This window comes from Choloepus didactylus, chromosome 2, assembly GCF_015220235.1.
Source record: "Choloepus didactylus isolate mChoDid1 chromosome 2, mChoDid1.pri, whole genome shotgun sequence".
Lineage (NCBI taxonomy): Eukaryota > Metazoa > Chordata > Mammalia > Pilosa > Megalonychidae > Choloepus > Choloepus didactylus.
In genome coordinates, this window is record NC_051308.1 from 202,542,751 (window position 1) to 202,558,908 (window position 16,158).

The 16,158-nt window shown below is 37.5% G+C and overlaps 1 protein-coding gene across 2 annotated transcripts in view; it reads right to left on the bottom strand.

Annotated features, from left to right (window-relative positions):
• LOC119527398 (nuclear autoantigenic sperm protein) overlaps positions 1 to 16,158 on the bottom strand; it is a 77,468-nt gene that overhangs the window by 1,085 nt on the left and 60,225 nt on the right. Inside the window, exons 3-13 of one of the 2 annotated variants that reach the window (XM_037827357.1) lie at positions 11,434 to 11,544; positions 9,050 to 9,130; positions 8,370 to 8,479; positions 6,671 to 7,669; positions 2,607 to 2,686; positions 2,141 to 2,226; positions 1,954 to 2,027; positions 1,409 to 1,597; positions 1,133 to 1,299; positions 527 to 583; positions 367 to 444 (exon numbers count right to left, since the gene is read on the bottom strand). In XM_037827357.1, the coding sequence (XP_037683285.1) occupies positions 367 to 444; positions 527 to 583; positions 1,133 to 1,299; positions 1,409 to 1,597; positions 1,954 to 2,027; positions 2,141 to 2,226; positions 2,607 to 2,686; positions 6,671 to 7,669; positions 8,370 to 8,479; positions 9,050 to 9,130; positions 11,434 to 11,544 (2,032 nt within the window). The remainder of the gene's footprint in view (positions 1 to 366; positions 445 to 526; positions 584 to 1,132; positions 1,300 to 1,408; positions 1,598 to 1,953; positions 2,028 to 2,140; positions 2,227 to 2,606; positions 2,687 to 6,670; positions 7,670 to 8,369; positions 8,480 to 9,049; positions 9,131 to 11,433; positions 11,545 to 16,158) is intronic. The other variant, XM_037827358.1, reaches the window with a different exon arrangement.

Sequence of the window (16,158 nt, forward strand, 5' to 3'; positions counted from 1 at the left end):
AGAAAAGAACTATCACAACGGGAGGCAACAAGGCAGAAGATTCACAGGAATTCAGGTCTGTTGCTGAATAACTATCAAAGAAAAACTGCCAGCCTCCTAAGATGGGCTGACCTAGCCAGCCAGCCCCTTTAGCAGCTTTCCTGATTGTCCTTGGGTGCAAGAGGCCAAGAGAGCTTCTATAAGAAGTATACAAGTGAACACTATCTTCACTTACACATCCTTACCATGTTTGCAAATTGAATGTCTGTAGCTTACTGCATCAGCTATTAGGAGTCTTTGTAGGAAAGGTATTCCTCATGTATCCTTTGGAATTTTTAAAAATGGGAAATGGGTAGAAAGGAAACCACCATGTGTCGATTTATTTACCTTCTTTCTGACAAGATGAGAAATATCAGTCACACAGTTTGACGAGGAAGCACCATCTGTTGGCTTTCTACTGGCAATCTGTCAAAAACGAAGGTACAAGCTATATGAGACAAACACTTGAGGCCTAATGCTAAATGATAAAAATCATCTGGATACCCACCATGGAGACTGAAGAGCTTCCTCCACTAGAAGTGAAACCCGAGGTAGAGCTTTCCACCTGGTGAGAGATGACAAATCCAAGTGGGTTCCAGGAATAGAATCCACAATCCTACAACAGGTACCCACCATCCAAGCAAGTGATTAAAACCTAAAATGCGAGGGACCTCTATAGGAACATGCACCCTACTGTGCCTACCCCGGCATAGGCAGAGTATAGATTTGAACTAAACCTTTCTATATCCATCCTATCATCACCTGCAGAGTGGACAATTCCTTGGCATCCTAGCAGCAAAGCAGAGCCAGGCAACCTGGGGTTAAAAGCCCTCAATGCCTTACTAATCTATACAAGAGTTCTCAAGAGATGGGAATAATAGTTTACAACTGTTAAGTACTATATGGTCACACGTACAGTAAATAGCAGAGATGGAATTAAAACCCAGTCTGGCTCCATAGCATTATTCTCTTAACCACTACTCTATTTGATAGAATAGTAGCTGAGCTCTCACATTCCCAGATACCAACTCCCTGGAAACCAAGTCACTAACACCATGCCTTGAACAGTACTAAGCATGCTACTATCAAAACTTTAAGAGGAAACTCAACCAACCAGAGTAGCTTTAAGAGCCAATTCAGCTACATTGCCACTGCGCTGGGACTCCTTTGCATCTTCTATCTTCTCTTTAATTTCGGGTAGCAGTTCCTTCAGCTCCTCAATTTCTTTCTCATATTCAGTAGTTGATCCTTCAGCCTCCTTCATCTGCTCATTTAGTACAGCTACAAAGAACAGGCAAAAGTGATCAATACCAGTTACCACAAAAGGATCCTTTTTTTTTTAACCTTGCATCCACCCAAGATGATCACGAAGCAGCTGGTAATCACTCACCCATTCTCTTCTCAATGACTTCAATAGATTTGCTGAATTGTGCCACTGCCTCATCATACTGGGAGTTGTACCCATAGGCCAAGCCCAACTGGTAGTGGGTCTCTGCAAGGAGACGGTCGTGGGCTTCTAGGTACTGCTCTTGCAGGTTTAAGCAAGCCTGGAACTCCTCCACAGCTTGGACGTAATTCTCTAATGAAGGGAAGAAAAACAACAAGTAAATGGAAAATTCAGATCCATTCTGCAGGAATTGTTCCCTGTTTTACATTTCTTGTTTCTTTGTAGCCTCTCCAAGATACTTGATCTTTAAAGAACATCAAAATGACCAACAAAACTACTGAAAGACTTTCAGTAAAGTATCATTTAGAATAATTGTTCATTGTTCTAGGGACTACGCAGGGAACCCAACCCTATGGTCTCCCTTTAAAACCAGTCACCCACAAAAGTTACGATCAATTTATCTGGATTTTAGGGAACTATTAGAGGAAGAAAACTGGGAGGTAGGAGTAGGTGAGGGAGTTTTAGGGGTGGAGAGTAAAATGTATTACCTGATTCAACACTAACTTCTCCAAGTTTAAGATGTGCCTGTGCAGCATAAAGCTGAGCTTCTTTTGTTTCTTGCCTAAAAGAAGGAAAGTTGATCAGAACCTTAACAGCACTTTGTCTAACCCTAACTGCTTTCTCTTTTCAACCACGAAGCTCCCAATCTGAGCCTAGAAGCACCAAGAGATTTACCTTTTAAAAATGATCTTCGCTAAATCCAGCATATCCCAGGCAAGCTCTAGGTTCCCAATTTCCTCCTCTTCATTTTCTTGGAGAGACTAAAGTATATCCAAAGCATTGGTATTAGGTAGGAGCACAAGACAGGCATCTTTAGATTACAAATCTAAATGTATAATTTTGTATGTCTTAAGAACAAACTAAACAAAACCTTGATATAGGATTAGAATTTTCGACTTTCTCCCTAACACCCATTCTGTCAAGTTTCCAGACCTTATGTCAGTGAGATGTTAATCTGCCCTAACGGACAGGGCTCCCCAGGATCAAATGGATCTGTCCACTCTAGACACAAATAAAGGGTCCCCCAAGTACTAACCAAAAAAAAAAAAACAAAACTACCTATAATAATCATACCTACACTAGTAAGCCACAGTCCTACAATAAGAAAGCAGACAACAGTACTGCATGAATAATAATTTACCTTATTTTCAACAACAGAATCATTTGGTATTTCTTTAGCCTTGTCATTTTCTTTATCCTCCTCTTCTGAGCCTTCAGTTTCTGCAAGCAAAAATTCCTCAGTATTGAGAATGCATAATTAAGGATATCTTCTGACTAGTCAGAGATTCCATTAGACATCTGTCAAATTATAATCTGAGGTAGAAAAGCCAGATGCTAATCCAAGTCGGTTAACATTTGAACTGGACATAGTCAGTGGTTATAGTCTAATTCAAACCTAATCTCAACTTAGAATGTGTATTCTATGCATCCACAGCTCAAATCTTCAGTAATCAGAAGGCTTAAGTATTTCTTTAATAAAAGTCAATCTGGAAAATTCAGATCAAGACATTAACTACTTAGCTATTGCTTCTTATTCACTGGCTAAAAGCACCCATACATCAGCCAAAAGCAGGTAGAGGCCTCAGTCAATGTTCCTGGTCTCTTTAGGCCACAAGGCCACTCTAGATAATATTAATAGCCTGAGAAGTACCAAAAGTTAAATTATTCCACTCCACTCAGAGCAAGAATGCTCAGGAGACTAACCTCCCCAAAATAGAACTATGGAGAGAAAAGCATAGCCCTCACCAACTCTCACCAATGAGCATGCCACAGACTCCAGCCAGCTCCTAGCATGCACAGAATTTGAGTGAGCAGTATCACACAACTCATTTTACCCTGATCCCTTGTTAATGATTCCTTTTAAATTTGCAGCCACACTGACAGCATATTTCACCATATTGGCATCCACTCACAAGTCAACTGACTATAAGGACAGGCTGCTGAAAAATATCCCTGCGCTTAATTGGTACACTTTCAGTGATAAGATGGCTTAGTATTCAGAATGTCAAGTGATTAAAATGGGCTTTTTTGTTGATACAAACAATTCATGAATTGGTGATAATGTGCCTAAATGTATAATTTGGTATGTCTTAAGAAGAAACTAAACAAAACCTTGATATACGATTAGAATTTAAAATGCTGCCATCTATCAGCATTTTAACACCAGTAGAAGAACTCAAATATTAAAAGCCCTGACTACCTACTATGAAAATTTAAATATGGCAATTAGGCTTTAGGGCCATGAAGCCAAGTTAAAGGACTTTATTCTGCTAGCAATTCTGTTTTAAGATGCGTAACAGGCACTGATAATTAATTCCTATATTTTACAAATTCCTAGGGAAAACTAAAGAAGTCCTCTAAGAGCCAGTCAAAAGTTACAAGCTAACCAACCTCTATAGCAAACAAACTTTCTGTTTTCATCAAGTGGCTCATTCTTCTACTGACCATGTTAATTCAGTGCTTCTGAAATATTAACAGCCACTACTACCACAACCACCACTACTACCATTATCTTTCCATGTCCAAATTTCCCAGTGGTTTGTGGCACACAAAACTACTTTGCCTGTAACAATGAAGCCAGCAGAATATACAACACAGATAAGTGGAGCTAAGTAATTCTAATAAACTCAAAAACATAAACATGACATCCTACCAATTTCAAGGAAAATTAGTCAAAATGTTCTTTATTAAGTTGTTTTTCTATATTATTATTCTTTGGTATCTGTCCGTTCCTACCCATTATATGCTAGAATGTTAGAAGATGATATCTAATTATTTAGAGTTTTACATCAAATTTTTAAATTCTTACAGTGGTCTGAAAAGAATACTGGTTTCTCTTGAGGAACCTGCATTACCTTCAAGAAATGGTAGGGAGAGCTAGGTTAGTGAGAAAGCTACTGCTTTAAAACAAAATTTCCCAACCTGATAACCTGTACCCAGATATTAATGAGAAATGCCCTGATATCCTGAGTAAAGAGGTCTGTTAAACTCAGTTATTTCCCAAGCTTCTTTGAAAATGAGTATTTCTGTAATATGCCTATTACTATCCTTCCAAAAAAGGGAAACGCTGTTTTATAACATTTCTGCGGGCTTGTAAGCAGCCTCTTCAAAACAACATGGGCACAAAGTTGTGCAAGCCATGACTTTTAAAGGCAATCTTTGTGAGTTACTTGCTGATTCTTTGGTTGTTCTAACACATCCACAGGAAAATTAGGTTAACTGCTACAGATTGGGCGCTGTAGTCCCTCTGAGCATAGTCAAACTTTATGCCCTACAATTTCAAAATTTTATTCACTTACCAATCACATGTAGAACGGTAATTAGAAAAAGAGCTGACCTTTATTAAGGATATGGACAGCTCAAGAAGACGCAAAAGGACAAAAGGTGGTAGGAAATGGGGTTTTAAAGCAAAGAAAAAACCACATGCAAGATTTCTGCAGGTTTGTGTTGCCAGGTAAAAGAGGACTAAGGCCTAGAAAGTAAGAGACTGGGCCCTAAAGTCAGACTGCCTGGGCACCCCAGCCCCCCACCCCCCAATGTGATTAGGGCAAATTACTGTGGCTCTTCCTGCCATTCCTTCATTTGTATAATACCGAAAACAGTACACCTTCTTTGTAAGTGGAACAATACTTGGGCACAAAATACTAAAAATGTGACATGTATCTGCTGAGGAGTTTGGAAATATTGTTTTAAAATGGGTGACCAGGAAATTTTTGATGAGAGGTGGAAGGGAGGGGATACATCTTGCCTTCTTCAATGGGAGGTAGTTTGACTCTAAACAAGTCACGTAACTTCTAAGCCTCAATTTTCTCATCCCTATATACGGAGTAATACTGCCTACCACCAAGTGTTATTTTGGAATCAAAAGTAATGTATGTGAGAGAGGTCTAACAATTTTTACTTGTGATCCAACAGAACAGCTTTTAACAAACTATGGGAAATATGACATCTCTGCTTTATCTTATCATTTAAGATCCAATTTAAGAAAGCCAACCAGAGCTTTTTACTATCCTTGGTCACTATCATCAAGACATGAGAATTTAAAGAAAAGCAAACAAACATTGAGGAATTCAGTTCTGTGCTTTTCCCATAAAGAACTGCTAAAGCCTAATAAGGTGCCCAATGGGGCTACCATTTAGCCAATGCACTTCTGGTGATGTTACCATGCCTGTGGTGGCTGGAGTGCAGGGACCTGCACATAGGTAAAGAAGGTTACTGGAATAACCTGCAAATACTGATGATGCATCTTTGAAAACCTACAACTTAAAAGAATTCTTGACATAGTCTGGCAATTAAAGTTTTAACAATTAATGGGAATATACCTGTGGTTATTAATGCCAATATTAGATGATCCTCATAGACAGTAGAATCCTCAAATGATAATGCAACTCAAGTCAGACGTGCCAATATGGAATTACTAATTAGAGGCTTATAACATCTTGATGAAATTGAATCACAATTAGAATAGTACTATAAAAAGCACCCACACTTTATAATGTTTTAAGTAATAAAACTTCATTTTAGGAGCCAATGTAAGCCCGAAATGAGAGGAAACAGCCAACAGGCCTAATGGGTTGAATTTTTTTTAATTATTTAAATTTTTGGCTGTTTTGTTTTAACTAATGTGAATAAGCCTCTAAACATTTATAAATAGAATTCTTTAACTCTGGTGATAGAAGATTCAAGGGTTAACTGCCTTCATTTGAATGGCATGCCTGCTTAAGTGGATCAATTCAGTGGATTCTACTGCTCTGTTCCTGCTTCCTAAAGCAGAGAAAAGGAACCATGTCAACAGTAAATTAAAAAATCCAGAGGCATGCAAGTGAACATCCATTCAGCATTCTCTGCCAGCCTCGCCTACTACTTCCCTATCCCACCACTCATCCTCCTCTTCCACCCCCCTTAGCTTGGCTAGTAGAGCGCAACAAGTTACTGGTAGCTAGCCAAGTCTCAGATATCACAGAGACAGCCTACTTTGCAGTTAGTAAAAGTGTTAGATTATAAGCCAGCTAAAGACTTGCTGCTTTTGATTTAATGTGCTAAACGTATTACAACCTTCTTAAACTACTTCCCATTTTCATTTAGCCCTTTCCTAATCCAAAGGCAGACGGAAAATCCTGAATGGAAGGCTGACTTTTACCCATGATTAGTGAGTCAAATCCAGAATGTACTCCACCCACTGCAGCTCTTGCATATCCCGGTTACCTTCGCCCTCTTTCATCTGTTCTTCTTTCTCTTGTGTCTCTTCATTAGCAGCTATCTTAACTTTGTCTTCAGGTGGTTTCTCAGTAGCCTCCTTGACTACCTTGGTCTCAACCCCATCTCCAGCTGCCTCAGACTCTTCTATGAACAGCTGAGTCTCCTGGCTAGGAACCAGCTCTGCCCTGACCTTCTCCTCTACTCCAGAGCCATCTTTTGTTTCTGTCAGTCCTTCTGCAGAAGTTGTCTGTGGTTCAATAGGAGTCTGGTCTCCTGCAGTGGACAGTCCATTGACTGTGGCCTCCTGTCTGGGCTTCTCAGAGTCTCCTGATCCAGCCTCCACAGCCAATGCCTCTGCAGCCTCTGGTGTCACCTGTGGTGACTCTTCAGCAAGTGGCACTTCTTGCACTATCAGCTGCTCCTCAAGAAGAGCCTTCCCTGGTTCTTTATCAGAGGTAGCTACCTGCTCATTTGGTTCCTCCCCACCCACAGGCACCGGCTTGACCGTTGGGTCTATAGGTTCTGCTTCTACCTCCACTGCAGTGCCCTGCTCTTCTAGAGTCACAGCAGGCTGCTCTTCTGAAGCTTCTTTTGGTTTTTCCTCTATGCTCACAAATACCTCTCCCTGTTTCTCCTGACCTTTTTCTCTGCACTCTTCTTCTTGGATATCTATTCCAGATACTGCTTTTCCTTCCTCAGTATCTGGTACTTCCTGTTCTGGCTTCCCAGAATTGACTTCAGCTTCGTTCAGTCCTTCTGGTGCTGCTGCTCCTTTTGCCTCTTCAGTGGTTTCAATTAGCTGATCTGGTGGTGACTGAACTTTTTCCTGTTGCTCCTCTGTAAGCTCAGTTATATCCATATCTTCTCTTCCACCCTTCTCCATTTCAAGCTCCTGTTCTTTATCAGTTTCAGGCTTTACAAGAGACTTGTCTTCTGTTTTTTGGGCTTCTTCTTTTTCTCCCATGGCGTCATAAACCTGTTCTCTCAACTCTTCCCTTGCTTCCTCTACATGGTTAAAGAACATGAAGCATAAACATGTCTTCGAGTTTAATGATAAAGGCATAAATGGAAACTAGAAAACATTCCCTTTAAACCCTCAAACAGCCTGGCTTAAGTTTTAGCAGATGGCCTAAAAATTACCTGCCCCCTGAGAAAGCAAAAGGAGAATCCCAGATAGCAGAGCAACTTATCCAAAAGAAACCCAAGCTCCTTAAATTAGGTATTGTATTACTTGAACATTCTGAATATAAATTAAGTAAGAGATGCCAAGCTTTTCATTCTCCTTTAAACATTATAGTTCATCTGCTATTTAAATCTCTAAATGCCAAACTCATCTTAGAAATTAACATTTTTTTCTCTCATACAAAAAATGTAAAAGGGTTCCAAAAATACTACTATTAAAATAACTGAAATGCACAAAGTGTTTTAAAAATTTACATCTAAAAAATGTCTCTCTAGTGTTGTAATAATATTTAAAACATCAATTGAAATTGATTTTGTTTGGGCAACTAAATTATCCTCTTACAAAAGCCTGCTGTCAGTTCCAGTAATCACCTAACCCCCACTGCAGTCTCCACCAGATGCAGTTGTCACCCCAGACATCTCTCCTAAGATGTCTGGGGTGAGACCAGTCTTACTTCCATCATCTGTATGCAAGAAATATACAACGCCGCATCTCTCGAATGTCACATGCAATTCCACATACCATCTATATTATCATTATTTTCTACCAGAGACTCGTCTTCTGTTTTTTCTCCTTCCTCCTCTTCCACATGCACACCTTCCAGGGCATTTCCCAACACACCATTCTCCATTCTAGGAGAACAAAAAGAAAGCACCAAATGTATAATAGCTAGAATCTATAAGAATTTTTTATAAAACAAAAAATTCTAATGTAGATTACGCCTATAAAAGAACTGAAGGAAATAAACATACCCTCTCATCCAACCACCTGAAAAGCACTGATGACTTGTCAAATGACCAAGGACTGCATGTGTTCCCCTTACAACAAGGCCAAGATATTTCCCAAATTTCATGTCCACCCACATTCCTCTATAAAGCCAGTAATACCTTGGCAGTATTCTTGTGGCAAATCATCAGCATGCGCTATAAGATTACAAAAATTTAACAAAACTGAGATTAAGTAGATGACTCATTATTTGGCTTGTTTATGTACCCTCAATATATTTTATTATGGTTAATAAATTCTGGTGGAAAATACCCAACAAGTTTCTAGTAGTAACACTTTCTATGAAAACCCAGGCTCAGTTAACCTCATGTGAAATCTCAAAGCTAGTGAACAATCTTAGTAAAAGAGAAGGTTTTAAATAGACCATCAAGGTATACAAAGCATCCTACCTATAAACTGAGGCTTCAAAGACATACCTTGCCAATTCCAGAAGCGATTTCCCATAGAAAAAGAAGGCTTCTCCACACTCATTAGCTGTTTCTCCATACTTCTTACCTCTACAAAAAGAGTAATTATATCTAAGATCTAAATTACCATCTAGTCTAAAACATTCATTTCTAGTTCTTTAGTTATGATTTCCTCAGTCCAACCAAAGCAAGCACCATTACAACAATCCTTCTAGGATTGTTTTAAATCCTCTTGCTTTCAAGTCAAGGTCAAACAGACTTTAAGAAACAATGCACAATGTGACTGGGAAAGCCATATGGACCACACTCCCCTTTGTCCAGTATATGGATGGATGAATAGAAAAATGGGGGGGGAGGGGGCCACCCAGTGTTATTTTTTTACTTTAATTGTTCTTTTTCACGTTAATTTTTATTCTTATTTTTTGTGTGTGTGTGCTAATGAAAATGTTCAAAAATTAATTTTGGTGATGAATGCACAACTACATAATGGTACTGTGAACAACTGAATGTACGCTTTGTATGCATGGTATGTGAATATATCTCAATAAAATTAAATTTTAAAAAGCCAAAAAAAATGCAGCATGTACTTCCTCTGTATATGATATACATTCTAAATGACATCAATTTACTGTGGTTAGTATATAATCTAAGAACCAAACTGCATTAATAGGTATTGTCCCTGCTACAAGATCATGAAAGGGGGGGTGGGGGGTGGGGGGGTGTCAGTATGGACCAGAATAGTTAGAGAACCTTTGGCTGGGTCCTAGAGGATTAGTAAAGTCTGTGGAAAAGCAGCATGTCTAAAGAGCATACCAGACTAGTCATATTCCACCTATGCTCCTTAAACTAGATGTTATAACCTTAGACCAGTTATTTAACTTTACAGTGCCTTAGTTTCTTCATCTGTAAAATGGAAATGTAACTGCTCAAAGAACTATCTCAAAAACTAAATGAATTAATATATGTAAAAGCATTTAAAGCAGTGTCTAGAAATACAGTAAGCACATACGTTTCAGCTATTACTATAATAATCTAGACAAGTGTGAAAAATGGGGAGAAGGTACTTGTGTGTATAGAGAAGAGAGACCCGCTTTCTGGCAGTAAAGGACTGGTGGAAGTCAAGCAAAGTCAAGTACTAAAGGTCTGAGAGTCCAATGAGAATCACTAGAGAAAATGAGCAGGAACTATTGTGATGAAAGTCATGTTTAGGGTAGTCTACTAGATTTAAAATAATTCATCTTAAATTTTCATCCTAAATACCCTTAATGGCAGGACAATGGTAGCACTTACATCTCCAGGAATGGTAGCACTTATCTCACCAGAAACCTAAGTGTGCTTATTTGTGCTTAATCTTGAATATTTGGATATACTTTACATCCTAACATAACCATGAATGTCAATATAAAAATGTCTTAAATACTTAACACCAGGTAAAATTTGGGCACCAGCCCTACTCAGCACACCAACTACCAGTGGCCCAGTTTATGAAGTCCAGGTGGAGAGGAAAGAAAAGGCCAAAGTCCAGGAACCAGACAAGAGAGTATTAACCACAGACATCAAGGAATAAGAGGGAGAAGAATGGGAGTTGGGGAAAAAATGGCCTGAGATATGATCCTGACTGAAGAGAAGGAATGAAAAAGCAAGAAGTTTTTTAATCAGTAAGCCTAAAACCTGAACTCCATAAATACTTCATTAAATCCATGTCATTTATAAGGGATATTTCTTTAACTCACTTGTATATAATATGATCAATTAATTAGGAACTATGATTGACCTTCACTTGTTACTGATAATAACACCTTAGAAAAAACTAGCTGAAATTAGGTAATGGGGGAAAGGCTATTGCTTGATGATTGAAGTTAAACTCTTTTTTCTCTCAGCTCAAGTTACACTGAAATCTTTCGGAAAAAAATGAATCACCTTTGAAGCACTAGCACTAACCAGATACCCCCTAAAATATGGTAAATATGGCCTCCCAGTGGTAGTTGTCAACTTCTGATCAGTGGTAACAACAAATAACAAACCTAAGAAAATGTGCTAATGTGACCAACTACCTATGCTTGCTTGGAACTGAGGGATTTCCAGAGACAAGGAACTTCCATTACTAAAATCAAGAAAAGTATAAGACAAACTGGGATAAGTTGGTTACCCTAATTATTCATGACTGGAAAACAAATGACCTTACTCAGGAAAATCAAAGGCTGAAATTGTTCAGTGATTCTTAACGTTTCAGTTACAATTACAGGACTTTATAAACTTCTACATGAAGAGCAATCAATCAAGTCTTAAGAAAGCTCTTGCTCTTCATTCTTTTTCCTCAGAGAACAACTTTTTGTAACTCAGTGTTTATTTGGAACATAGTAACACATCACAGCAAAACACACAGTACTTACAAAAGACTAGCTGCTTCCTGAAATGCATTGACAGCTGCTGGAATATCCCCCATCACGAGGTGTTTCTGTCCTAAACCCAATAGTTTCTTAGCTTCACTATCCACATCCAGACTGCAAAAAAAAAAATTTTTTTTCAATTGTCAAACACTGTTTAAATCAACATTTTTGAAAACCTACTACGTTTAAACCATAATAGTTTAACTGAAAAAAAATTTGAATACTGTAAGTTAAGACCAAGCTAACTCACACTTATATATCACTGCAAAACCAAAAAAAAAAAAAAAAAAAAAAAAAAAAAAAAAAAATTCAAAAGCATCACTCTCGGAAGCTTGATTAGAATATTTTCTCTTCAAGACTTATTTACTCCCAAAGACTCTAATATATTGTTACTATAACCACTTACTAATTAAGCAATAAATAAATAAAAAAAGGAACCATAAAGGAACCATAAATTCAAACAGTGAGTTATACTAGCAAAAAGAAAAATTACATCCAGAAATATTTGGGTAAATAGGTCAAGAGGCAGTGATTAAGATAAAGACAATGTGGCATTGGCATAAAGACAAACAGATCAAATGGAAACAACAGAGTCCAAAAGTGAAACCACACATATATGGTCAATTGACATCTCAACAAAGGATCAAGGTAATTCAATGGGGAAAGGATAATCTTTTCAACAAATAATCGGATATCCACATACAAAAAAGTGAATCTCAACTTCTACCTCATACCATATACAGAAATGAATTTGAAATAGATCATAAGCTTACTAACTAAATGTAAGATTTAAAACCATAAAATTTCTAGGAGAAAACCTTAATTACTCGGGGTTTGGCAAATACTCCTTAAATATGACAGAAAAAGCACAAACTACAAAAAGAAAAAAGAATCAATAAATTGGACAGAACTTCATCAAAATGAAAAAGTTTTGCTTGTAACAGACACTTATAAAAATGAAAAAGGCAAGCCACAGACTGGGGTAAATATATGTAAAACATATCTGACAAAGGACTTGGATCTTGAATATATAAAGAAGTCTTACAATTAATAAGACAACAACCAAATAAAAACCAGGCAAAAGTCTGAACAACAAAAATTTGAACAGACATTTCACCAAAGAAGATATACAGCTGGCTACTCAGCACACAAAAAGATACTCAACATCATTAGTCACTAAAGAAATGCAAATTAAAACCACAATGAGATACCATTACACTCCCATTAGAATGGCTAAAATGAAAAAGACTGACCACATCAAGTGTTGGCGAGGATGTAGAGCAACTGGAACTCTCATACACTGCTGGTAGGAATGTAAAATGGTAGAATTACTTTAGAAAACAGTTTGGGAGTTTCTTCAAGTTAGACATACACCTACCATATGAGCCAGCCATTCTAGTCCTAGGTATTAACTCAAGAGAAATGACAGCATATGCCCATACAAAGATTTAGTACACAAATATTCTTAGCAGTTTAATTATTTGTACTACCCCAAAACTGGAAACCCAAATGGATAAACAAACTGTGATATATCCACATTATGAATACCACATAACAAAAAGGAATGAACTATTGATACACATGACAATATATATGAAAGCCAAAATAATTATGCTGAATAAAAGAAACCATATAAAAACAATACATACTGTATGATTCTATTTAGATAAAATTCTGCACAATGCAAACTAATCTACAGTGACAGAGAACAGAATGTGAAGAAAGGAGGTGATGGTTAAGTTTATTATCTTGATTGTGGTGATGGTTTACAGGTGAATACATGTTAAAACCCATCAATTATTAGCTCTATATGCAGTATAGTATGTCATGTATACCTTAATAAAGCTGTAAAAAAAAAAAAAAATTTAAGAGAAGAAAATATCCAGTTAAAAAGGTCAAGAGTAAATGATTTCTAAGTTCCATCAATGGAAGTCAAGTTATAAGGCAGGATAAGTGCCTCTTAATTTAATCAATCAATCAATTTGTTGAAGCCTAATTACTTCTAGTATTAGAATAGTTCTAAGCACTGTGGAGATATCTAACAGGAGTAATTGTGTGAAACTGAAGTAGAGAACTGAAGGGAGGAAGCAAGCCCTACAAATACAGGGGAAGAACACTCCAGGGCCCAAGCAACAGTAAGAACAAAGCTCTAACAAGAGCTTGCCTGAGGTATGAGAAACAAAACTTTTAGGCCTAGTAAGCAAGGAAGAGAGCTCTGAAATAACAGAGAGAGGAGAGGGGGGGAGATGGTAGCCCCTGCTTGAAGAGACTGTTAAGACAGAACAAGGAAAATAGGGAGAAGACCAGATAAAAGGAAAATAAAAGAATCTAGGCCAGGACCCAGGAAGTAGTAGAAATGGTTAGATTCAGGACACATCTTTTAGAATTTGCTAATGGACTAGATACACAATTTCTTGACTCGGGGGGAAAAAAATGACAGGGATAAAACCAATGGTTTTGTCCCAGGGAACTGGTTATAACAGCTGTAATGATGCACACTTACTATGTGCTGTGTGAAAATTTTACCTACATTTACATTAATCCAGTATCCACCCTACAAGGTTGTTAAGATTATTACCCGCCCCCCCCTTTTACAGAGAGGCAGAAGTTAAATAACTTGCCCAAGGCTTATTTATAAAACCACAGAGAAGTAGTGGCAGGGATTAAAATCTAGGCAATCTAGATTAACAATTCTAGAATGACACTGCCATTTATGGAGATCAAGTCAGTTGAGGGAAAAGTGGGTGGGCAGCAGGGAAACTGGTTATTTTATTTTAGACATGACAATTCTAAGAGGCCTTAATTAGACCTCCAAGATGCTGAAGGGGAGAGGTTCAGGAGATATGTGGGGACGAGAGGTACAAATTGGGAAAAGTCATGTGTTTAAAGCCATAGGATCAAACTGGGGAATATCACCTAGGGAGCGAGTTCTTGGAGAACAGCCAGAGAAAATGGTATCCCCAAAAGTCAAATGGCGGGGGGGGAGGGGTGTGTGTTAAAGTAAAAAAGGAAATGAACAACTGGGTCAAATGTTACTGACAGGATTAACGTGGAAAAAAATGAGACATAACCATTGGATTAAGGAAAGTGGATGGCATTAACGACCGTAAATCAAGACAATTTTAATGAAATACTAGAGGCAGATCTTGATTGAAAAGTGGGTACAAATCATCTGTCAGAGAAGAAAAGTAACATTGCTGAATAGAAACCCACAGGGGCTCCATTCTGAGCACAAGACTGGGGTCAGGATCCAGCAAACAAGTGGCGGTGATCCCTTAATTAACAGCAGAGGTTCACAACGGTTCTCAAAACTTTTTGGTCTCAGGAGCCTCTGACACTATTAAATTACTGATGCCCCCAAAGAGCCTTTGGATGTGAGTTAAATTTATCGCTACTTAACATATTAGAAAGTAAAACAAAAAAAGTTTAAATATTTGAAAATGTTAAGATATTAACATAACACTTTTATAAAAAACAAACATTTCACAACAAAAAAAAATCGAGATGAGTGGCCCCGTTTTACATTTTTTGCAAATCTCTTCATATCTGGCATAATAGAATTTTCATATCCACTTTTGTGCATTCAATCTGTGGTGCCACGTTTTCAATGAAATATAAGAATATTTCACTTCAGATATGAAGTTAGAAAAGAGAATATTTGAATAGCCTTTTAGATCACTGTGGGTATTCTTTGATAACTACACCCAAACTCCCTAAGTGGTAGCTTCTTAAAGGTAGTTGCAATGTGGAATCTGAAACCATACTGATGAACTCTTCATACTGTTACATTAAAAACCAGTGACCTGAAGTCTGGGCAGTCAAAGAGTATGGTAAGGGGAGGGTCATTTCATTGCTGGGAAGGGATGGCCCTTTTTCGTGATAATCGTGGTTAGGTTAGCAAGATAAGAGCAGTGATTAAATCAAAAATCAATAGAAACTGGAGAAAGAATGTCTTGAGTAGCTGAGAGCTAAATTAATTGAATGAAGGCATACTGTAAAGAGATAATTAAGGAAAAAGGACTAGAACACGTTACTGTTGATGACTTGGTAGCTGAAATCACTCCAAAAGACAGAGCCCTGGTATAAGAATAAGACCAATCGTTGCTGCTCAGCATGCCAGCCTGTAAGACTGAATTGAATTAGATCATGTTGTTTTGTGGTTTTATTTCTGAAAATGAAACTTTCCATAAATCAGAAATCAGTTTCCCCAAATAAAATCCTTGTTTTTATGATAGTTAAAAAAACAAACCATTGAACTATCTTACACTCTGAATGGATCTTCTATTCATGAATGATTTTTTAACATCATCTGGAAAATACTGGTTCACTGATTTATACAGATCCTACAAATGTTGACAAATCTTATATATATCCAAAAATATGCAGCAATTAAAATCACCACCTATTTCATCCGAAGAGTCCTAAAATATTGGGATGCTGTTACATTCAGTGGTCAATGCAACTTTTCCAAAATCTAAATTTTCACTTGAAATCTCACAATTTTATCACTGGCAGTATACTATCAGTTTTCCTTGATGTAACAGGTTCACTTTACTCATTTTGGTGAAAAATGTCTGCCAAATACCCAAGTCTATATTAACCATAGTTTGTTGTTCATTCTTTCAAGTAAAACTGAAGTTCAAGGAAAAAAGCACAAGGGCTTTTCCCTGAGACAATCATAGTACCTATTTATGCAGAAATGCTTTATCTATACTTTTGTCACAGAGT